Here is a 27,140-nt window from a genome sequence, read left to right on the forward strand (position 1 = left end):
TTGCATGGTTTTTTATCAAATAAAATTAGATGTTACAAGGTCTTCTTCAAATAAAGGTTGGTGTTACAAGGTCTTCTCTCAAATAACAGTTGGTGTTACAATGTCTTCTATAAAATACATTTGGTGTTACATGGTCTTCTATCAAATAAATATTGGTGTTACAAGGTCTTCTATCAAAAAAGTTGGTGTTACATGGTATTCTACGAAATAAATGTTGGTGTTACATGATCTTGTATTACATAAAAGTTAGTTTTAAATGGTCTTCTATCAAATAACAGTTGGTGTTGCATGGTCTTTTATCAAATGAAATTCGATGTTACAAAGTCTTCTTTCAAATAAAGGTTGGTGTTACAAGGTCTTCTATCAAATAAAAGTTGGTGTTACAATGTCTTCTATAAAATAAATTTGGTGTTACATGGTCTTCTATCGATTAAAAGTTGGTGTTACAAGGTCCTTCAAATAAAATTTGGTGTTACGTGGTCTTCTACCAAATGAAAGTTGGTATTAAATGGTCCTTCTATCAAATAAAATTTGGTGTTACAAGGCCTTCTTTCAAATAAAAGTTGGTATTATATGGTCTTCTATCACATAAAAGTTGGTGTTAAATGGTCTTCTGTCAAATAAAAATTGGTGTTACAAGATCTTCTGTCAAATAAAAGTTGGTGTTATAAGGTCTTCTATCAAATAAAAGTAGGTATTACGTTGTCTCTTATCAAATAAAAGTTGGTTTTACATGGTCTTCTATCTAATGAGAGTTGGAGTTACATGGTATTCTATCTCATAAAAGTTGGTGTTACATGGTATTCTATCAAATAAATGTTGGTGTTACATGGTCTTCCATCACATAGGAGCTGGTATTAAATTCTTTTCAATCAAATAAAAGTTAGTATTACATAATCTTCCTTCAAATAAAAGTTGGTGTTACATAGTTTTCTATCTAATAAGAGTTGGTGTTAGATGGTCTTCTATCACACAAAAGTTGGTGTTACATGGTATTCTACCAAAAAAAGTTGGTGTTAAATTGTCTTTTATCAAATAAAAGTTGGTGTTGCAAGGTCTCCAAATAAAAGTTGGTCTTAACTTGTCTTAAATAAAATAAAAGGTGGTGTTACAAGGTCTTTCAAATAAAATTTGGTGTTACGTGGTCTTCTACCAAATGAAAGTTGGTATTAAATGGTCCTTCTATCAAATAAAAGTTGGTGTTATATGGTCTTCTATCAAAAAAAATTTGGTGTTACAAGACTTTCTTTCAAATAAAAGTTGGTATTACATGGTCTTCTATCACATAAAAGTTGGTGTTAAATGGTCTTCTGTCAAATAAAAGTTGGTGTTACAAGATATTCTGTCAAATAAAAGTTGGTGTTACAAGGTCTTCTATCAAATAAAAGTTGGTGTTATATGGTCTTCCATCACATAGGAGTTGGTGATAAATTCTTTTCAATCAAAAAAGTTCGTATTACATAATCTTCCTTCAAATAAAAGTAGGTATTACGTGATCTTCTATCAAATAAAAGTTGGTATTACATAGTTTTCTATCTAATAAGAGTTGGTGTCACATGGTCTTCTATCAAAAAAGTTGATGTTACATGATCTTGTATTACATAAAAGATGGTTTTAAATGGTCTTATATCAAATAAAAGTTGGTGTTACAAGGACTTCTTTCAAATAATGGTTGGTGTTGCAATGTCGTCTATCAAATAAAAGTTGGTGTTACAATGTCTTCTATAAAATACATTTGTTGTTACATGGTCTTCTATCAAAAAAATATTGGTGTGACATGGTCTTCTATCAAATAAAAGTTGGCTTTAAATGGTCTGTCAAATAAAAGTTAGTGTTATAAGGTCTTGTTTCAAATAAAAGTTGGTGTTACAAAATCTTCTATCAAAAAAGTTGGTGTTGCATGGTTTTTTATCAAATAAAAGTTTGTGTTGCATAATCTTCTATCAAATAAAAGTAGGTATTACGTGGTCTCTTATCAAATAAAAGTTGGTGTTACAAGGTCTTCTATCTAATGAGAGTTGGTGTTACATGGTATTTTATCTAATAAAAGTTGGTGTTACATGGTCTTCTATCAAATAAAAGTTAGTGTTACAATGTCTTCTATAAAATAATATTTGGTATTACATGGTTTTCTATCAAATAAAATTTGGTGTTACAAGGTCTTCTGTCAAATAAAAGTTGGTGTTACAAGGTCTTCTATCAAATAAAAGTACGTATTACGTGGTCTTCTATCAAATAAAAGTAGGTATTACGTGGTCTTCTATCAAATAAAAGTAGGTATTACGTGGTCTCTTACAAATAAAAGTTGTGTTACATGATCTTTTATCAAATGAATTTGGTGTTACATGGTCTTCTATCTAATAAAAGTTTGCTTTACATGGTCTTCTATCTAATGAGAGTTGGTGTTACATGGTCTTTATCAAATAAATTTGGTGTTACATGGTCTTCTATCTAATGAGAGTTGGTGTTACATGGTCTTCTATCTAATAAAAGTTGGTGTTACATGGTCTTCTATCAAATAAAAGTTGGTGTTATATGGTCTTCCATCACATAGCAGTTGGTGTTAAATTCTTTTCAATTAAATAAAAGTTGGTATTACATAATCTTCCTTCAAATAAAAGTAGGTATTACGTGGTCTTCTATCAAATAGAAGTTGATGTTACATGATCTTTTATCAAATACATTTGGTGTTACATGGTCTTCTATCAAATAAAAGTTGGTATTACATAGTTTTCTATCTAATAAGAGTTGGTGTCACATGGTCTTCTATCAAATAAAAGTTGGTGTTACGTGGTATTCTTTCAAATAAAAGTTGGTGTTACAAGGTCTTCTATCAAAAAAGTTGATGTTACATGATCTTGTATTACATAAAAGATGGTTTTAAATGGTCTTATATCAAATAAAAGTTGGTGTTGCATGGTTTTTATCAAATAAAATTTGATGTTACAAGGACTTCTTTCAAATAAAGGTTGGTGTTACAATGTCGTCTATCAAATAAAAGTTGGTGTTACAATGTCTTCTATCAAATAAAAGTTGGTGTTACAATGTCTTCTATAAAATACATTTGGTGTTACATGGTCTTCTATCAAATAAATATTGGTGTGACATGGTCTTCTATCAAATAAAAGTTGGCTTTAAATAGCCTATCAAATGAAAGTTAGTGTTATAAGGTCTTCATTCGATTAAAAGTTGTTGTTGCATGGTCTACTATCAAATAAAAGTTGGTGTCACATGGTCTTCTATCAAATAAAAGTTGGTGTCACATGGTCTTCTATCAAATAAAAGTTGGTGTTAAATTGTCTTCTATCAAATAAAAGGTGGTGTTACAAGGTCTTTCAAATAAAAGTTGGTGTTAAATTGTGTTCTATCAAATAAAAGGTGGTGTTACAAGGTCTTTCAAATAAAATTTGGTGTTACGTGGTCTTCTACCAAATGAAAGTTGGTATTAAAAAGTCCTTCTATCAAATAAAAGTTGATGTTACATGGTCTTCTCTCAAATAAAATTTGGTGTTTCAAGGTCTTCTTTCAAATAAAAGTTGCTATTGCAGGGTCTTCTATCACATAAAAGTTGGTGTTAAATGGTCTTCTGTCAAACAAAAGTTGGTGTTACAAGATCTTCTGTCAAATAAAAGTTTGTGTTACAAGGTCTTCTATCAAATAAAAGCAGGTATTACGTGGTCTTCTATCAAATAAAAGTAGGTATCACGTGGTCTCTTACAAATAAAAGTTGGTGTTACATGATCTTTCATCAAATAAGTTTGGTGTTACATGGTCTTTTATCTAATAAAACTTGGTGTCACATGGTCTTCCATCACATAGGAGTTGGTGTTAAATTATTTTCAATCAAATAAAAGTTGGTATTACATAATCTTCCTTCAAATAAAAGTAGGTATTACGTGGTGTTCTATCAAATAAAAGTTGATGTTACATGATCTTTTATCAAAGAAATTTGGTGTTAGATAGTCTTCTATCAAATAAAAGTTGGTGTCACATGGTCTTCTATCAAATAAAAGTTGGTGTTACGTGGTATTCTCTCAAATAAAAGTTGGTGTTACAAGGTCTTCTATCAAAAAAGTTGGTGTTACATGGTATTCTACCAAATAAAAAATGGTGTTACATAATCTTGTATTACATGAAAGATGGTTTTAAATGGTCTTCTATCAAATAAAAGTTGGTGTTACAAGATCTTCTATGAAATAAAAGTTGGTGTTACAATGTCTTCTATAAAATACATTTGGTGTTACATGGTCATCTATCAAATAAATATTGGTGTCACATGGTCTTCTATCAAATAAATATTGGTGTGACATGGTCTTCTATCAAATAAAAGTTGGCTTTAAATGGTCTGTCAAATAAAAGTTAGTGTTATAAGGTCTTGTTTCAAATAAAAGTTGGTGTTACAAAATCTTCTATCAAAAAAGTTGGTGTTGCATGGTCTTCTATCAAATTAAAGTTTGTGTTGCATGGCCTTCATTCGATCAAAAGTTGGTGTTACATGGTCTTCTGTCAAATAAAAGTTTGTATTACAAGGACTTCATTGAAATAAAAGTTGGTGTTATACGGTCTTCTGTCAAATAAAAGTTGGTGTTGCATGGTCTTCTATCAAATAAAAGTTGGTGTCAAATGGTCTTCTATCAAATAAAAGTTGGTGTTAAATTGTCTTCTATCAAATAAAAGATGGTGTTACAATGTTTTCTGTAAAATAAATTTGGTGTTACATTGTGTTCTATCATATAAAAGTTGGCTTCAAATGGTCTTCTATGTAATAAAAGAGGTGTTATAAGATTTTCTATCAAATAAGAGTTGGTGTTATAAAGTCTTGTTTCAAATAAGAGTTGGTGTTACAAAATCTTCTATCACAAAAGTTGGAGTTACATGGTCTTCTTTCAAATAAAAGTTGGTATTACAAGGCCTTCTTTCAAATAAAAGTTAGTGTTACAAAGACTTTATTGAAATAAAAGTTGGTGTTATATGGTCTTCTGTCAAATAAAAGTTTGTGTTGCATGGTCTTCATTCGATTAAAAGTTGGTGTTACATGGTCTTCTGTCAAATAAAAGTTGATATTACAAGTACTTTATTGAAATAAAAGTTGGTGTTATATGGTCTTCTGTCAAATAAAAGTTGGTGTTGCATGGTCTTCTATCAAATAAAAGTTGGTGTCACATGGTCTTCTATCAAATAAAAGTTGGTGTCACATGGTCTTCTATCAAATAAAAGTTGGTGTTAAATTGCCTTTTATCAAAAAAGGTGGTGTTACAAGGTCTTTCAAATGAAAGTTGGAGTTACAAGGTCTTCTTTCAAATAAAACATGGTGTCAAATGGTCTTCTATCAAATAAAATTAGGTGTTGCATGGTCTTCTTTCAAATAAAAGTTGGTGTTACTAGATCTTTTATCAAATAAAAGTTGGTGTTACATGGTCTTCTATCAAAAAAGTTGGTGCTACAAAGTCTTCTATCAAATAAAAGTTCGTGTTAAATGGTCTTTTATCAAAAGAAATTTGATGTTACAAAGTCTTCTTTGAAACAAAAGTTGGTGTTACAAGGTCTTCTATCAAAAATTTGGTGTTACATGGTCTTCTACCAAATAAAAGTTGGTGTTACTAGATCTTCTATCAAATAAAAGTTGGTGTTATATGGTATTCTATCAAATAAAATTTGGTGTTACAAGGTCTTCTTTCAAATAAAAGTTGGTATTACATGATTTTGTATCACATAAAAGTTTGTTTTAAATGGTCTTCTATCAAATAAAATTAGGTGTTAGAATGAATTTTATCAAATAAATTTGGTGTTACATGTTCTTCTATCAAATAAAAGTTGGTGTTACATAGTTTTCTATCTAATAAGAGTTGGTGTAACATGGTCTTCTATGTAATAAAAGTTGGTTTTACATTGTCTTCTATCAAATAAAAGTTGGTTTACGTGGTATTCTTTCAAATAAAAGTTGTTATTACAAGGTCTTCTATCAAAAAAGTTGGTGTTACATGATCTTGTATTACATAAAAGTTGGTTTTAAATGGTCTTCTATCAAATAAAAGTTGGTGTTGCATGGTTTTATCAAATAAAATTTAATGTTACAAGGTCTTCTTTCAAATAAAGGTTGGTGTTACAAGGTCTTCTATCAAATAAAAGTTGGTGTTACTATGTCTTCTATAAAATACATTTGGTGTTATATGGTCTTCTATCAAAAAATATTGGTGTGACATGGTCTTCTATCAAATAAAAGTTGGCTTTAAATGGTCTTCTGTCTTATAAAAGAGGTATTACAAGATTTTCTATGAAATAAAAGTTGCTGTTAAATGGTCTGTCAAATAAAAGTTGGTGTTATAAGGTCTTGTTTCAAATAAAAGTTGGTGTTACAAAATCTTCTATCAAAAAAGTTGGTGTTGCATGGTATTCTATCAAATAAAATTTGGTGTTACAAGGTCTTCTTTCAAATAAAAGTTGGTATTACATGATTTTGTATCACATAAAAGTTTGTTTTAAATGGTCTTCTATCAAATAAAATTAGGTGTTGCATGGTCTTCTTTCAAATAAAAGTTGGTGTTACTAGATCTTCTACAAAATAAAAGTTGGTGTTACATGGTCTTCTATCAAAAAAGTTGGTGCTACAAAGTCTTCTATCAAATAGAAGTTCGTGTTAAATGGTCTTTTATCAAATGAAATTTGATGTTACAAGGTCTTCTTTCAAATAAAAGATGGTGTTACAAGGTCTTTTATCAAAAAGTTGGTGTTACATGGTCTTCTACCAAATAAAAGTTGGTGTTACTAGATCTTCTATCAAATAAAAGTTGGTGTTACATGGTCTTCTATCAAAAAAGTTGGTGCTACAAAGTCTTCTATCAAATAGAAGTTGGTGTTACATGGTCTTCTACCAAATGAAAGTTGGTGTTACAAGGTCTTCTATCAAAAAAATTTGGTGTTAGAAGGTATTCTATCAAATAAAAGTAGGTATTACGTGGTTTTCTATCAAATAAAAGTTGATGTTACATGATCTTTTATCAAATAAATTTGGTGTTACATGGTCTTCTATCAAATAAAAGTTGGTGTTACGTAGTTTTCTATCTAATAAGAGTTGGTGTTACGTGGTATTCTTTCAAATAAAAGTTGGTGTTAGAAGGTCTTCTATAAAAAAGTTGGTGTTACATGGTATTCTACCAAATAAAAGTTGGTGTTACATGGTCTTGTATTACATAAAAGTTAGTTTTAAATGGTCTTCTATCAAATAAATTTGGTATTGCATGGTTTTTTATCAAATAAAATTTGATGTTACAAGGTCTTCTTTCAAATAGAGGTTGGTGTTACAAGGTCTTCTATCAAATAAAAGTTGGTGTTATAATGTCTTCTATAAAATACATTTGATGTTACATGGTCTTCTCTCAAAAAATATTGGTGTGACATGGTCTTCTATGAAATAAAAGTTGGCTTTAAATGGTCTTCTGTCTAATAAAAGAGGTGTTACAAGATTTTCTATGAAATAAAAGTTGCTGTTAAATGGTCTGTCAAATAAAAGTTGGTGTTATAGGGTTTTGTTTCAAATAAAAGTTGGTGTTACAAAATCTTCTATCAAAAAAGTTGGTGTTGCCTGGTCTTCTATCAAATAAAAGTTTGTGTTGCATGGTCTTCATTCGATTAAAAGTTGTTGTTACATGGTCTTCTGTCAAATAAAAGTTGGTATTACAAGGACTTCATTGAAATAAAAGTTGGTGTTATATGGTCTTCTGTCAAACAAAAGTTGGTGTTACATGATCTTCTATCAAATAAAATTTGGCGTTAAATGGTTTTCTATCAAATAAAAGTTGGTGTTACATGGTCATCTATCAAATAAAATTTGGTGTTACAAGATTTTCTATCAAGTAAAAGTTGGTGTTACAAGGTCTTCTATCAAATAAAAGTAGGTATTACGTGGTCTTCTATCAAATAAAAGTAGGTATTACGTGGTCTTCTATGAAATAAAAGTTGGTATTACATGAACTTTATCAAATAAATTTGGTGTTACATGGTCTTCTATCTAATAAAAGTTGGTGTTACATGGTCTTCTATCTAATAAGAGTTGGTGTAACATGGTCTTCTATCAAATAAATGTTGGTGTTACATGGTATTCCATCAAATAAAATTTGGTGTTACAAGGTCTTCTTTCAAATAAAAGTTGGTGTTACATTGTATTCTATCAAATAAAATTTGGTGTTACAAGGTCTTCTTTCAAATAAAAGTTGGTATTACATGATTTTGTATCACATAAAAGTTTGTTTTAAATGGTCTTCTATCAAATAAAAGTTCGTGTTAAATGGTCTTTTATCAAATAAAAGTTGGTGTTACTAGATTTTCTATCAAATAAAAGTTGGTGTTACATGGTCTTCTATCAAAAAAGTTGGTGCTACAATGTCTTCTATCAAATAAAAGTTCGTGTTAAATGGTCTTTATCAAATGAAATTTGGTGTTACAAGGTCTTCTTTCAAATAAAAGTTGGCGTTACAAGGTCTTCTATCAAATAGTTGGTGTTACATGGTCTTCTACCAAATAAAAGTTGGTGTTACATGGTCTTCTATCAAATAAAAGTTGGTGTTACATGGTCTTCTTTGAAGGAAAAGTTCGTATTACATGGTCTTCTGTCACATAAAAGTTGGTGTTAAATGGTCTTCTATCAAATAAAAGTTGGTGTTGCATGGTCTTCTATCAAATAAAAGTTGGTGTTACATGGTCTTCTTTGAAATAAAAGTTGGTGTTACAAGATATTCTATCATATAAAAGTTGGTGTTACATTGTTTTCTATCAAATGAAAGTTGGTGTTACATCGTGTTTTTTCAAATAAAATTTGGTGTTACATCGTGTTTTTTCAAATAAAATTTGGTGTTACATCGTCTTCTATCTAATAAAAGTTGGTGTTAGAAGATCTTCTATCAAATAAAAGTTGGCATTACATGGTCTTCTATCAAATAAGAGTTGGTGTTACATGGTCTTCTATCAAATAAAAGTTGGTGTTACAAGGTCTTCTATCAAATATAAGTTGGTGTTACATGGTCTTCTATCAAATAAATGTTGGTGTGTTACAAGGTTTTCTATTTTTATAATTAATATGTCTTTTATACATTATTATGCCTTTCAGAAACTAAATAACATCTTTACAGTAGACATGAACGTAACCTATTTAGGAATGGCCCGGCATGGTTAGGTGGGTTAAGGGGTTCGACTCGTAATGTAAGGTCACGGGTTCGTATTCCCATCGCACCAAACATGCTCGTCCTTTCAGTCGTGGGGGCGTTATAAAGTAACGGTCAATCCCACTATTCGTTGGTAAAAGAGTAGACCAAGAGTTAGCGGTGAGTGGTGATGACTTGCTGCCTTCCCTGTAGTCTTACACTGCTAAATTAGGGACGACGAGCGCAGATAGACCTCGAGTAGCTTTGCGCGAAATAAAAAAAACAAAACAGAACAAACATATTTAGGCCACTGTTATGTTAATCTGTTCCCTACATTACATGAACTTCACATCTTTACATCAGACACGAACGACACATATACTTCTGTGTTAATCTACTTCCAACATTACAAATAACTTTCAAAGTTAAAATATTTAACATCTAATTATAATTTAACACCTTTTCTCTCAATCATGTATTAAATGTTTGTGTAATATCAAAATGGTTAATATCATTCCTAAAGATATATTTAAAAACTAGTTTTAGTAATTAGACTATCAGTAACAATTCTAACAACTCTACTGTTGTACATTCCATGATATGTACTCAACTTGTCTGTAACCAGTTTTTACTTCTGTTTCTACTAGTGTGACTTCTCTTTGTGCTTTAGTGTTGGATGCATCAGCGAAGTTTGGGTCTGGAATTTTGGACGGTGTAACGACCGATTTTGGAGCTTATGAACAGTGTCTCAACATTATCGTGCTCAACAAGAGATCTAAGAAAGAGGATTTCCGTGGAAAGTATTGCACGATGAAAATCAACCCAAATTTCCCTGCACCTTCAGCCCCGCTGGACCCTAGACTACACGATACGGTTGGCTTTACTGATGTTATTTGGAGAATATAAATTAACAAATCTTTGCGACGTATTAAGTTGCACAAGTGGGTTTATTTTAACTTAGGCCTACTTTATGTTCGGTTATACGTGTCAGGTAATGAATCCACATATAAACATTTTCCATTGTTGTTAACCTCAGTATAAACAAAGTAAAAACAAACAAAAGGGGGGAAGATTACAAATAGTTACACCAGCAGAAGGTGTGTGTGTTTTCTAATAACAAAGCCACATCGGGCTATCTGCTGAATTCACCGAGGGTAATCGAATCCCTGATTTTAGGGTTGTAAGTCCGTAGACTTACCACTGTACCATAAATAAATATATCTATCAAATATACTTTTACCTACAAGAGACATGACGTGTAGAAACAAAGTGTAGTCTTTGTTTTTCAACAAAATGTCTTATAATGTCTAAAATGAAATGTGTTGTAAGAAAATATAAAGAAACAAAAGAAATGAATGTTACAGATAAAACTCGTTAATTGTAGATACAACATCTTTACAGTAACTGTTTCATTTTATTAAAACGTTTTCGTTTTCTATGGAAAAATTCGATACCCCTCGATGGACTCAGCATGTATTTATTATAGCCCGATGTGGCGAGAAACACACACACACTATGGAACAAAAAGTGTCGATTTTTTTATTTTTATAACTTTATATTTTTAGGTGTTTGGTGAGATAAAGGAAGCGCTGACTTTTTTATCTTCCTTAAATTATTTTGTTGGTCTATGTATCCCGTCAACATGCTCAACAGAAGATGCTGAAAAATTAGCCAAAGCAGGTATGATGCAATGTATAGGTATACATGCTTACGTAAGCAAAAATAATTTTCTTTTAAATTTCGATGATGTGGTTCTTGTTTTGAAGTAAATACAAAGTTACGCAATGGGCTATCTGTTCTCTGCCGATCACGGGTGTCGAAACTCGGTTTTTAGCGTTGTAAGTCCGCAGACATACCGCTGAGCCAACTGGGGGGGGGGCTTTAATTTCGAGTAAGAAAAGTATTAGAATTTTAAGACACATAACGTATGAGAGACATTTAGAGTATATACTAATCTAAGCCACGCTTTCCCTTTGCGTCTCAGTTTCTACCACTAGGTTTAGTAGAGACCAGATGTTTGAAAGTTATTCAGGCTATCTAAGAACTGGAAAAAAAATCTCTGTTTAATATTACCCAATTTGCCTTTTTATCTGAGGGTAAATGTACTAAACTCGTGTTTGTTAAAAACACGTAGAGCTCATAAGTTAAAGTACCATGCTTATATTTTATCTAATAAATCTATATGAATATATTTAAGTTGCTAAAAAGCTAGACGGCCCGACATGTCCAGGTGGTTGAGGCAGTTGACTCGTAATCCAATGGTTACAGGTTCGAATCCCCGTCACGCCAAACATGCTCGCCCTTTCAGCCGTGAGGGCGTTATAATGTGAAGATCAATCCCACTATTTGTTGGTAAAAGAGTAATCCAAGAGTTGGCGGTGGGTGGTGATTACTAGTTGTCTTCCCTCTAGTCTTAGCCTGCTAAATTAGGGACGGCTAGCACAGATAGCCTTCGAGTAGCTTTGTGCGAAATTCAAAACAAAACCAAACAGCATGACCTACTTTCTAAAATATTCTCAATAACTCTCTAATTCTAGATTAATACGTATGTTTAGATCAATAGATGATGTTCTTATAAATTATCTAATTATTTTTATAAATCGAAATTACAATTATTAAAATGATTTAAAATGTCTTTTATCTACTTGTCATGTTACAGATTTAAAAACAAAACAACAACTACAATTTATTTAAGTAGATTTTCTTCGGTTATTTAAACTCCAGAAATGCAGTCATGCAATTAAAAAATAAATAGGCCTGGCATAAGGCGTTCGACTCGTAATCCGAGGTTCGCGGGCTCGAATCCCCGTCGCACTAAACATGCTCGCCCTTTCAGCCGTGGGAGCGTTATAATGTGTCGGTCAATCCAACTATCCGTTGGTAAAAGAGTAGCCCAAGAGTTGGCGGTGGGTAGTGATGATTAGCTGCCTTCCCTCTAGTGTTACGCTGCTATATTAGGGACGGCTAACACAGATGACCTTTGTGTATCTTTACGCGAAGTTCAAAAAACAATAACTAAATAAGTCTTTTGGACTATTTTCAAAACCAAAGAAACAAAAATGGAAACTGATACCTCGTCTTGGTTAACGTGACTAAGTGACACTTTATGCCTCGTCTTGGTCAACGTGACTAAGTGACACTTTATACCTCGTCTTGGTCAACGTGACTAAGTGACACTTTATGCCTCGTCTTGGTCAACGTGACTAAGTGACATTTTATTCCTCGTCTTGGTCAACGTAACCAAGTGACACTTTAGACATCGTTTTGGTCAACGTAACTAAGTGACAGTTTGAGTGAAAGTGACTAATTATACGATATATGCTGGATTTTTTTCATGAAATAGAAGATAGCGACTTTCAATTAGTGTTTACATTTTGGGGTAAGTTGGATCCTTATCACTGTATTCTTTTACACTAACGATTTTTTTTCACGAAATAATCTTTTGTTCAGCGCCGTGATAAAATACAAATCTTTACATTAAACGCAAGTTTGTTTGTTTGTTTGTTTTTGAATTTCGTGCAAAGCTACTCGAGGGTTATCTGCGCTAGCCGTCCCTAATTTAGCAGTTAGTCATTACCACCCACCGCCAACTCTTGGGCTACTCTTTTACCAACGAATAGTGGGATTAACTGTCGCATTATAACGCCCTCAAGGCTGAAAGGCGAGCATGTTTGGTGCGACCGGGATTCGAACCCGCGACTCTCGGATTACGAGTCGAACGCTTTAACCCACCTGGCCATGCCGGGCCCTGAACGAAAGTACAAATTACATTAGTTTCTTTGTTAAGTTATCGGACCTGTATTTTTCCAACACTAAAATTAAGACAACAAACAACTCGTATTTGAAGATATGTGGTTGGCAGTGAGACGACCTGTTTTGCTACGTAACTCCGAATTTGAGCGTGGCGACATTAAACTTACGCCTAATTACTGTAAAACACTGCTTTCGTTTCATTGTTTTGGAATTTCGCACAAAGCTACTCGAGGGCTATCTGTGCTAGCCGTCCCTAATTTAGCAGTGTAAGACCAGAGGGAAGGCAGCTAGTCATCACCACCCACCGCCAACTCTTGGGCTACTCTTTTACCAACGAATAGTGGGATTGACCGTAACATTATAACGCCCCACGGCTGGGAGGGCGAGCATGTTAGGCGCGACTCGGGCGCGAACTCGCGACCCTCAGATTACGAAGTGCACGCCTTAACGCGCTAGGCCATGCCAGGCCCTTTCGTTTCATTCTCTTGTCATATCAAATAACCAGGAAATGATAAGCAGAAAACTGTAATCTTGAATTTGTAAAATAATACCCTCTTTAAAAACAATTTAATTTGTTGTTTCTATTGTTTAAATATATCTTTTTTTTTCAAAATTGCAGCAAAGTAAACTATAGAAAATCCGCCCTATAGTGTATGCAGATAAAATCGAAAATTAAAGCTGTAGCGTATTTTATGTGAAAAATTGTGTAAGTTTTATAATAGATCAAACTAGCATATGTTTACTGTAATTTAATATTTTTTATCTTCCTTCTGTCTTGTAGCTCTTCAAGACATAGTACAGGTGGCAGTACCTCACTGTGAGATTAAAACCGAAACTAAACTAAATGCAGAGCAGATTGGAGTCTTGTAAGCTATTTTCGGTTAAATTTTTAAAAACAAGGTTTTCTCACTAATAGAAAAACAAACAAACATTATTGCACGGCAGTTATTTGTAGCTATCTTGTTGTTCAGTGTTATATGACTATCATTTTCATAGAGTTTGGAGATGTATAACCTTACATCTTTGTAAATGTTTTCACTAGGTTCTGAAGAAAGTCTCATCACGAAGGTCGACACAAAATTTTAGAAGTGTCAATATAACAACTCGATTTCGAGTAAAAATAATCTAACAAATTGAGCATTTGCTGTCTTATTGTCATTTTTTAAATTTTATTTCTAACGATTTGACATCCATTCAGTGACAGAAATTTGACTTTCTTCAGCTGTCCATTGTTTCTTGTCGTTCAGCTGTCCATTGTTTCTTGTCGTTCAGCTGTCTATTGTTTCTTATCGTTCAGCTGTCTATTGTTTCTTGTCGTTCAGCTGCCCATTGTTTTTTATCGTTCAGCTGTCCATTGTTTCTTATCGTTCAGCTGTCCATTGTTTCTTGTCGTTCAGCTGTTCATTGTTTCTTGTCGCAGACGAAAGACAATTATTTTACTTTTTTTGTTTAAAGATACAATCATTTAACTTTGTTTGCTCATGGGTTTATTTTGTAGCTCGAAACAGTTATTAAAATAATTCATAATTCTAAAGATAATAATATATATTGTTGTCTATTATTTTGAACATTTTTATAAACAGATCCATACATGGAACGCTTATATTACTGGTGATCATAGGAACAACTCTTGACTTGTGGAAACAATATCAACCGAAGAAAAATACAAATGAGTCAAAAACATCCAAACCGTGGAAAGGTTAGTAGTTTATGGAAAGTTAAGAAAAAAGTATATTAAATGTTACGTCTCAAAATATTGAGTTTATTCACTGATCCGAAATCGATATTATACATTGATATCAGAATACCTTTGGTTAACAGAGACACGTGGAGCAATGAAAAGTCTTGTTATGTCTTTAATACAAAGACAACGATGGGTAAGTAACTGAGTGGAAGAAGGAGAGAGCGTATTAAAGGTGTGGAGGTTTTCTTTAAGGTAGAAAGTGGTGGGTTAAATAACCCTTAAGAGTAACACTTTACAGCTAGTACGGGACTCTCAAATATGTCTGTATATGGGGAACACAGGACAAGAGTGATGAGGAACACAGGACAAGAGTAATATCCAACGTTAATGAAGTATTCTGATCTTTCGTTTCTCTCGACTCTCAGCTTGACAAAAATAATTTTATCACATTAACATGATCCTCAGACACAGATAAAGCAACATAAATAACAATTACCTTATAACACGTGCAATGTTGCAACAGCTAATATTAAACAACATAAATAATGCTAATGATATAACATACGTAGAAAGTCACGTAACGCAACACAAGTAATGCTAATGTTATAACATGTATAGTGAGTCACGTGACGCAATATACGTAATGCTAATGTTGTAACATATCTAGTGAGTCACGTGACGCAACATAAGTAACCAAGTAAGCTAATGCTTTTATAACATATAGAGAGAGAATCACGTAACGTGGTATAAATAAAATAATGCTTACATTACAACATGTCTAGTCATACACGTATGGCACCATGAATAATACTAATTTTATACCACATGTAGTAAGTCACATAACATAACGTAAGTCATGCTAATCTTATATGTAATATGTACGTAACACAACTTAAGGTATGCTAATGTTATGATATATGTAGTAAGTCATGTAACACGACATAAGTAATGCTAATGTTATAACTTATATAATTGGTCACGAAATATTAGAAATTGATAATACATTACTACAAAGTCTCTCTCAGTGACTAAGTTCAGAATTAGTAGCTTTAATGGCAATGATCGACGTTTTATAAAATTGAATTATTGTGTTGGAAACGTGTTTTAGTAAATGAAAAATTGATACATTATATTATTATTTCATCTTTGCATCTAAAATAATAACATAGAATACCAAAGGTAACAAACGACCTTTAGGTCCATCGAGGTCATCCATCATCCGAAACAAGTATAAACATAAAACTTCATTATTAAATAACTTTCACTTCAATTTGGTTTTAAGCACATTTAAATATATCTTGTTATGTCCATAAGTATATATATATTATTTGTTTGTTTTTTGAATTTCGCATAAAGCTACTCGAGGGCGATCTGCGCTAGCCGTCCCTAGTTTAGCAATATAAGTATAGAGGGAAGGCAGCTAGTCATCACCACCCACCACCAACTCTTGGGCTACTCTTTTACTAACGAATAGTGGGATTGATCGTCACATTACAACGCCCCCACGGCTGAAATGATGAGCAAGTTTGGTGCGACCGGGATTCGAACCCGCGACCCTCAGATTACGAGTCGAGCACCTTAACCCACCTGGCCATGCCCGGCCCTTATATATATACACACAACATAATTTTGAAATAATGCAAACTAGAATTATAGCAACAGGCAAATTATTTCATTAATTGTTAGATCTATAACTCCATTTATGTAGCGGAGTTGAGCAAGTAAATCCATAGGAATATTATTAGATCCTTAAGAGTTTTGCATCAGAACCTCCACCATTTATAATGCAACAAAAAAAAACAGGATCAAAGCTCTATGTCGTCATAGTTTAAATTGTTGAAACCATGAATGTATTTAGTGTCCCACCTTTTCAAGGTGTTGGTATGCACCTTGCAGTACGGAAATTACAACTACCAGCAGTACTCCACGAATCCATCAAGTGTCCCATTTTTGTACCTTTACCAAAATGGCGATATGCCTTCTACAACAAGGGAATTAAAACAGTATTAAAAACTGAGCCTCCATTCTTGAGTTGAAAATTCAAATAAATATAAACCAAATCCTTGTTCTTAAGTTTAAAGTTGGTACAAATATGACCCAAATCCTTGTTTGTATTTTCACCACAAATGAACTTTCAAAAGACGATTATGAACCCAAATCCTTGTTTGATGAACTTTCAAAAGACGATTATGAACCCAAATCCTTGTTTGTATTTTTACCACAGATGAACTTTCAAAAGACGATTATGAACCCAAATTCTTGTTTGTATTTTCGCCACAGATGAACTTTCAAAAGACGATTATGAACCTAAATCCTTCATCTTTCTTATAACAATAATGATGAATTTCATAGAAGTAAATACTTTTTAAACTTTTATGAAGTAAATACTTTTTAAAATTTTATGCACCATTGGTCCATTTATCAAGACTGTCAAATGGAAGATACTTTTGGATAAAATAAGCAGTTTTTAGTAGTTACTCCTCCTGGCCTTTTAGAATCATCAGCAAATTTCGAAATACTGTTAGCCTAAAAGTCATACAGTTCATTAACCTAAATAATAAACATCAAAGGTCCGAAATCAGTCTACTGAGAAAGTTCAAACTTTCGCTGTGAAACAGACTTCTGGAGGACTTTACCTACTCTCTATACAACAGACACCTGGGGGACTCCACATTTTCTCCACAAAATAGACATCTGGGAAACTCCACCTATTCTCTGCAGAACAAACAACTGGGGTATTTAACCTTTTCTTTGTAAAACAGACTTCTGGGAGACTCCACATTTTCCTTGTAAGAAAAATAACCTTTGAGTATTAATTTTTACGTTAACATTTTACTAATCGACTTCCAAATCTAAGACGAAAAAAGATTCCCATACTAAAAAAAAAAAAAAAAAAAAGGAATGCTATAGAAATAAAATTCTACCAATCTGTTTTTCTTGAACGCCCCAATTTTGACTCCAAAATAATCAAGTTAAAGAGGGTGTGAAAAATCTTATGATTTTTATGACAAAATTTTAGGCCAGTTGGATACTAATTTTTCGTCAGATCCCGATGAGTAAACCGTAACGTTTAAAGTGTTTTAGTGAGTATATGAATAGCGTTTCGAAACATTTTGTTTCTCATCGCCTGGTCCAACTGGTGAGTTCTGGTACTGTACGAAAGGTTTCTTGAGCAGCAACATATGGGAGATAATAGCTCTGGAATGATATTTGTATACTTTTCTGACTTTGAAATCTAACTGATCAAATTAGTAGGAAAATCAGAACTAAAATATAGAACAGCAGTTTACGTGATTTTAAAGTCAACCATAGTTTCAAACGTATGATTTCCTCATTCTAGTTCGATATCAATTGTTTTGACTATGTTATATTTTAAAAGAAAAATATAGGCTTAACAAAAGTTCGACCCTAGATTTCTTGGTGGAATTAATTTAAACTAATAAATAAAAAAAATGTAATATAGTTATTGAGATAACCAGTTTAAGTAAACAACGATAAAAAATAATCATTTATCCTATTTTGGTGCGAAAATTATAAGTCGTTTTGTTGATGTGACTGAAATATTAATTGCATTAAATATACGCCCCCTCAATGGCACAGAGCTATGTTTGCTGACTTGTAACACTAAAACCGCGTTTCAATACGCGTGATGGGCAGAGCACAGATAATAGCCCTTTGTGGTGAACTACAAACAAACAATTAAATATATATATATAATTATATAAAATACTTTTATGTTATTCTTATTTCTAACTTTCAACTAGTTTAAGAGATTAACCAATAATTATTTATTAAACTATAAATTTGTGGTTTTTAACAGATTTATATTTCATTTTAAGTAATATACAAAATATAATAACTTAGACTTCACGATAAATAAACTGGAATGGACGACAACAACTTCTTTTAAAAACACAAGTGTAGAGGACGACGTTTTGAAAGTCTTCCGTCTTCCTCTTATTGTGGTTATATCTTACCTTCCTCTTATTGTGGTTGTATCTTACCTTCCTCTTATTGTGGTTATATCTTACCTTTCTCTTATTGTGGTTATATCTTACCTTTCTCTTATTGTGGTTATATCTTACCTTTTTCTTACTGGTGTTATATTTTATCTTTCTCTTACTGGTGTTATATTTTATCTTGTTACACGAGGGTTGTATCTTAGCTTTCTCTTACTAGGTTTATATTTTACCTTTCTCTTACTAGTGTTATATTTTACCTTTTTACACGAGGGTTATATCTTACCTTTCTCTTACTGGTGTTATATTTTATCTTTTTACACGAGGGTTGTATCTTAGCTTTCTCTTACTGATGTTATATTTTATCTTTTTACACGAGGGTTATATCTTACCTTTCTCTTACTGGTGTTATATCTTACCTTTCTCTTACTGGTGTTATATTTTATCTTTTTACACGAGGGTTGTATCTTAGCTTTCTCTTACTAGGTTTATATTTTACCTTTCTCTTACTAGTGTTATATTTTACCTTTTTACACGAGGGTTATATCTTAGCTTTCTCTTACTAGGTTTATATTTTACCTTTTCTCGAGGGTAATATCTTAGCTTTCTCTTACTAGGTTTACATTTTACCTTCCTCTTATAGGGGTTTTATCTTACCCTTCTGTTATTACTGTCCTGTTTTACCTTTTTTACACTACAATTATATCTTACCTTTCTTTACTAGGGTTATATTTTACATTTCTGTTATTACGGTTATGTTTTACCATTCTAACTACAATTTGTATCATACTATTGATCTTACTGATATAAACTTATTATTTGTTCCAGAAAATATATTGGACATTTTCAAGTCATTTTCTCTATACACCAATGTTAAGCAGTTGCTGAACACCAAAGTTGGATCAGGTAACCTTGGAGTTCTTCACGGATTTCGGTTCTTCACCATGTGTTGGGTGATCTTGGCTCACACCTATATGTTTCCAGATTTTAACTTTTACAGTAGGTATCTCACACACAAGTTTTCTAGAACCTTACGAACTTTATCGCCTATAGTTTTATTATTATTTATATTTGGTGTCCAAAGCAGAGGCCTTAACCATTAAATGACGTAAATTAAAAAACACATTTACGAAACTATTTAGCAAGGGTTGATACAGCTAGCCTTACAAGCTATTCTCATAATTCTGCTCTCTTCGACACCTATTGGTAAAAATGCAAACTATCAAAATATCACTTTATTTTTGTCATAGGTTTCAAGACATATTGATCTATCCATCTTCTTCAGTTAAGGTTATTAAGACACAATAAAAATAAGAGTAAAGTCTATTAAGAAATTTACTGTCGATTTTTTCCTCAGATATTTTCTTATGTATAGATCTGCCTTTAGCATCCCAACTGGTACTTTATTGTAACCCTCCCCTCTCGAAGATTTATAGAACATCCCATTTATTTTCCTATAAAAAGAAACAAAACAGACTGATCACGTGACCAAAGATGCTGTTGTCTGAGAGGGTTGCCTTAGTACTATAAATGTAAAGGTATAATTATATCGCAATTACCCTGCATAGAAATGGATAAGAAAAGAAAAGAAAAAAAAAACACCCTTCCAACTTTCACAGACTGTCAGAGTAGGTGTCTACTTAGCTGGAACATTAACAATAGCACCTGAATGAAATCAAGTTACCTACCTAGATCAGGACTAGATATTAAGTTATTAAATAAGGTAGCTAATTTAACATACCTGTCTAACTTGTTTTCATAAACCAGAAAATAAATGAAATAATAATCAGAAAATATTGATTCTTCTCTGTAATAGATATTTTCATAACATCTAATGAGTTTATATAGGAAGGTTAGTCCTACACTCACGTATAAATCAAATTAATTATTCTAAATCTAAAATAATAATAGTACATAGGTGTGCATAAATTAGTTACTTTTCCTATACTGTTAATGAAACCGATTTTGGCCAAGCGAGTGGTTAGGGCGCTCCACTCGCAATCTGAGGGTCGCAGGTTCGAATCCCCGTCATACCAAACATGTTGGCCCTTTCAGTCACGGAGACGTTATAATCTGACGGTTAATCCCATTATTCGTTGCTAAAAAGTAGCCCAAAAGTTGGCGGTGGGTGGTGATGATTAGCTACCTTCCTTCTAGTCTTACGCTGCTAAATTACGGACGAGTAGCGCAGATAGTTCTCGTGTAGTTTTGTGCGAAATTCAAACCAAACAAGAATACTGGGAAACAATTTTTTTTTCTTTCTGGGTTGAGATTCCATCAAAACTGTTAAACAACAATCTCTGTGAATAAATACATGAAGTGAGAATTTAATAACGTATACCATTAGCTAAAGCATTCTATCATAAATCTAACTTATTCAAGAAATACGTGTTATAATGCACCTAGTGGCCACGCAGAAAGTCCGACTATTACAACTCTAAAACCCAGATTTCAGTACCCGTGATGCATACAGTACAGGTAGCACAGGGCTTAGCTGTGTGCTTACCACCAAACAAACGTGTTTAATTACGAAATGAGAAGAAAAAATGGAGTTCGGCAGAGAAATTCATAGCAATTCATTTTAACACCTTAAATTAAGACAGTGGTGGCCACCTCACCCAGTTTCACCATCTTTAATTATTGACCCAATATACAACGGAAAGAGGTCACATAATTTGCTATGCAATTTCTATGATATAATTTCTTAAACCTGATTAATGTGTCACAGAACGACACAATTTCTGCTGAAATACCACATATTTAAGCCAATCCTTAACCTTGCGTTCCAGATTCACGAGTCCTCTGTGAAACTGCTTAGGGCAATGTATTAGCTGAGATTGTGTTCAATCGTATACTTGAAAATCACAAATCATAAAGTGAAACTTTACGTTTTGTTACCTTTAAAATACTGGTTTTTAAGCCTTAAGTCGATTCAATTTGTCAAGAACCCTTAACAATAAATAGTGTAATAAAATAATGAGTAACATGTTCTAAACTCAGTTAAATTAACAAGATAAAGGTCATCGCCACCTACAGAGAGAATTGACAACTGTTTGTTTTAGTCTTAACATTTAATATCAGGTCTATTTTAAGGAGAGAAGTACTCTACAGACACCTTCATTCACCTCTTCATGGTGTAAGCGACACATTTGCGAACTTACATCGCTATAAATATCCTGCTCGATTTTCCACATTAAACAGAGAGCGGATAGCCCATTGTGTAACATTAACAACAGACACACACACACACACACACACACACATATATATGTGTATCATCACCCACACCTTTTATATTACAGTTGGCGATATGTTTGTGAATGAATTCTAAGTGTGTAAGTAAATTCAGTATAGTCTAATATAAGTTACTATATTTAACTACTATGAACTCGGTAAGGATGAAATATTTAACTACTATAAACTGGGTAAAAATAAAATATTTAATTACTATCATCTGGATATGGATGGAATATTTAATTATTATCATCTGGATACGGATGAAATATTTAATTACTATTATCTGGATACGGATGAAATATTTAAATACTATCATCTGCATACGGATGAAATATTTAATTACTATCATCTGGATATGGATGGAATATTTAATTATTATCATCCGGATACGGATGAAATATTTAATTACTATCATCTGGATACGGATGAAATATTTAATTACTATCATCTGGATACAGAAGAAATATTGAATTACTATTATCTGGATACGGATGAAATATCTAATTATTATCATCTGGATACGGATGAAATATTTAATTACTATTATCTAGATACGGATGAAATATTTAATTATTATCATCCGGATACGGATGAAATATTTAATTACTATCATCTGGATACGGATGAAATATTGAATTACTATCATCTGGATACGGATGAAATATTGAATTACTATTATCTGGATACGGATGAAATATCTAATTATTATCATCTGGATACAGATGAAATATTTAATTACTATTATCTAGATACGGATGAAATATTTAATTACTATCATCTGGATATGGATGGAATATTTAATTATTATCATCCGGATACGGATGAAATATTTAATTACTATCATCTGGATACAGATGAAATATTGAATTACTATTATCTGGATACGGATGAAATATCTAATTATTATCATCTGGATACGGATGAAATATTTAATTACTATTATCTAGATACGGATGAAATATCTAATTACTATCATCTGCATACGGATGAAATATTTAATTACTATTATCTGGAGATGGACGGAATATTTAATTATTATCATCCGGATACGGATGAAATATTTAATTACTATCATCTGGATACGGATGAAATATTTAATTACTATCATCTGGATACAGATGAAATATTGAATTACTATTATCTGGATACGGATGAAATATCTAATTATTATCATCTGGATACGGATGAAATATTTAATTACTATTATCTAGATACGGATGAAATATCTAATTACTATCATCTGCATACGGATGAAATATTTAATTACTATTATCTAGATACGGATGGAATATTTAATTATTATCATCCGGATACGGATGAAATATTTAATTACTATCATCTGGATACGGATGAAATATTTAATTACTATCATCTGGATACGGATGAAATATTGAATTACTATTATCTGGATACGGATGAAATATCTAATTATTATCATCCGGATACGGATGAAATATTTAATTATTATCATCCGGATACGGATGAAATATTTAATTACTATCATCTGGATACGGATGAAATATTTAATTACTATCATCTGGATACAGATGAAATATTGAATTACTATTATCTGGATACGGATGAAATATCTAATTATTATCATCTGGATACGGATGAAATATTTAATTACTATTATCTAGATACGGATGAAATATCTAATTACTATCATCTGCATACGGATGAAATATTTAATTACTATTATCTAGATACGGATGAAATATTTAATTACTATCATCTGCATACGGATGAAATATTTAATTACTATCATCTGGATATGGATGGAATATTTAATTATTATCATCCGGATACGGATGAAATATTTAATTACTATCATCTGGATACGGATGAAATATTTAATTACTATCATCTGGATACAGATGAAATATTGAATTACTATTATCTGGATACGGATTAAATATCTAATTATTATCATCTGGATACGGATGAAATATTTAATTACTATTATCTAGATACAGATGAAATATTTAATTATTATCATCGGATACGGATGAAATATTTAATTACTATCATCTGGATACGGATGAAATATTTAATTACTATCATCTGGATACAGATGAAATATTGAATTACTATTATCTGGATACGGATGAAATATCTAATTATTATCATCTGGATACGGATGAAATATTTAATTACTATTATCTAGATACGGATGAAATATTTAATTACTATCATCTGGATACGGATGAAATATTTAATTACTATCATCTGGATACGGATGAAATATTGAATTACTATTATCTGGATACAGATGAAATATCTAATTATTATCATCTGGATACGGATGAAATATTTAATTACTATTATCTAGATACGGATGAAATATTTAATTACTATCATCTGGATATGGATGGAATATTTAATTATTATCATCCGGATACGGATGAAATATTTAATTACTATCATCTGGATACAGATGAAATATTGAATTACTATTATCTGGATACGGATGAAATATTTAATTACTATTATCTAGATACAGATGAAATATTTAATTATTATCATCGGATACGGATGAAATATTTAATTACTATCATCTGGATACGGATGAAATATTTAATTACTATCATCTGGATACAGATGAAATATTGAATTACTATTATCTGGATACGGATGAAATATCTAATTATTATCATCTGGATACGGATGAAATATTTAATTACTATCATCTGGATACGGATGAAATATTTAATTACTATCATCTAGATACAGATGAAATATTGAATTACTATTATCTGGATACGAATGAAATATCTAATTATTATCATCTGGATACGGATGAAATATTTAATTACTGTTATCTAGATACGGATGAAATATTTAATTATTATCATCTGGATACGGATGAAATATTTAATTACTATCATCTGGATACAAATGAAATATTGAATTACTATCATCTGGATACGGATGAAATATTTAATTACTATCATCTAGATACAGATGAAATATTGAATTACTATTATCTGGATACGAATGAAATATCTAATTATTATCATCTGGATACGGATGAAATATTTAATTACTGTTATCTAGATACGGATGAAATATTTAATTATTATCATCTGGATACGGATGAAATATTTAATTATTATCATCTGGATACGGATGAAATATTTAATTACTATCATCTGGATACGGATGAAATATTTAATTACTATCATCTAGATACAGATGAAATATTGAATTACTATTATCTGGATACGGATGAAATATCTAATTATTATCATCTGGATACGGATGAAATATTTAATTACTATCATCTAGATACAGATGAAATATTGAATTACTATCATCTGGATATGGATGGAATATTTAATTATTATCATCTGGATACGGATGAAATATTTAATTACTATCATCTGGATACAGATGAAATATTGAATTACTATTATCTGGATACGGATGAAATATTTAATTACTATTATATAGATACAGATGAAATATTTAATTATTATCATCGGATACGGATGAAATATTTAATTACTATCATCTGGATACGGATGAAATATTTAATTACTATCATCTGGATACAGATGAAATATTGAATTACTATTATCTGGATACGGATGAAATATTGAATTACTATTATCTGGATACGGATGAAATATCTAATTATTATCATCTGGATACGGATGAAATATTTAATTACTATTATCTAGATACGGATGAAATATCTAATTACTATCATCTGCATACGGATGAAATATTTAATTACTATTATCTAGATACGGATGGAATATTTAATTATTATCATCCGGATACGGATGAAATATTTAATTACTATCATCTGGATACGGATGAAATATTTAATTACTATCATCTGGATACGGATGAAATATTGAATTACTATTATCTGGATACGGATGAAATATCTAATTATTATCATCCGGATACGGATGAAATATTTAATTATTATCATCCGGATACGGATGAAATATTTAATTACTATCATCTGGATACGGATGAAATATTTAATTACTATCATCTGGATACAGATGAAATATTGAATTACTATTATCTGGATACGGATGAAATATCTAATTATTATCATCTGGATACGGATGAAATATTTAATTACTATTATCTAGATACGGATGAAATATCTAATTACTATCATCTGCATACGGATGAAATATTTAATTACTATTATCTAGATACGGATGAAATATTTAATTACTATCATCTGCATACGGATGAAATATTTAATTACTATCATCTGGATATGGATGGAATATTTAATTATTATCATCCGGATACGGATGAAATATTTAATTACTATCATCTGGATACGGATGAAATATTTAATTACTATCATCTGGATACAGATGAAATATTGAATTACTATTATCTGGATACGGATTAAATATCTAATTATTATCATCTGGATACGGATGAAATATTTAATTACTATTATCTAGATACAGATGAAATATTTAATTATTATCATCGGATACGGATGAAATATTTAATTACTATCATCTGGATACGGATGAAATATTTAATTACTATCATCTGGATACAGATGAAATATTGAATTACTATTATCTGGATACGGATGAAATATCTAATTATTATCATCTGGATACGGATGAAATATTTAATTACTATTATCTAGATACGGATGAAATATTTAATTACTATCATCTGGATACGGATGAAATATTTAATTACTATCATCTGGATACGGATGAAATATTGAATTACTATTATCTGGATACAGATGAAATATCTAATTATTATCATCTGGATACGGATGAAATATTTAATTACTATTATCTAGATACGGATGAAATATTTAATTACTATCATCTGGATATGGATGGAATATTTAATTATTATCATCCGGATACGGATGAAATATTTAATTACTATCATCTGGATACAGATGAAATATTGAATTACTATTATCTGGATACGGATGAAATATTTAATTACTATTATCTAGATACAGATGAAATATTTAATTATTATCATCGGATACGGATGAAATATTTAATTACTATCATCTGGATACGGATGAAATATTTAATTACTATCATCTGGATACAGATGAAATATTGAATTACTATTATCTGGATACGGATGAAATATCTAATTATTATCATCTGGATACGGATGAAATATTTAATTACTATCATCTGGATACGGATGAAATATTTAATTACTATCATCTAGATACAGATGAAATATTGAATTACTATTATCTGGATACGAATGAAATATCTAATTATTATCATCTGGATACGGATGAAATATTTAATTACTGTTATCTAGATACGGATGAAATATTTAATTATTATCATCTGGATACGGATGAAATATTTAATTACTATCATCTGGATACAA

At 31.2% G+C, this 27,140-nt stretch overlaps 1 protein-coding gene across 1 annotated transcript in view; it reads left to right on the top strand.

Annotated features, from left to right (window-relative positions):
- The window catches only part of LOC143228859 (nose resistant to fluoxetine protein 6-like), a 63,538-nt gene that overhangs the window by 5,315 nt on the left and 31,083 nt on the right, over positions 1–27,140 (top strand). Inside the window, exons 2-6 of the mRNA XM_076460260.1 lie at positions 9,808–10,010; positions 10,703–10,817; positions 13,672–13,756; positions 14,474–14,589; positions 19,362–19,532. Of these exons, the coding sequence (XP_076316375.1) occupies positions 9,808–10,010; positions 10,703–10,817; positions 13,672–13,756; positions 14,474–14,589; positions 19,362–19,532 (690 nt within the window). The remainder of the gene's footprint in view (positions 1–9,807; positions 10,011–10,702; positions 10,818–13,671; positions 13,757–14,473; positions 14,590–19,361; positions 19,533–27,140) is intronic.

The sequence above is a fragment of the Tachypleus tridentatus genome, chromosome 10 (assembly GCF_004210375.1).
Source record: "Tachypleus tridentatus isolate NWPU-2018 chromosome 10, ASM421037v1, whole genome shotgun sequence".
Taxonomy (NCBI): Eukaryota; Metazoa; Arthropoda; class Merostomata; order Xiphosura; family Limulidae; genus Tachypleus; species Tachypleus tridentatus.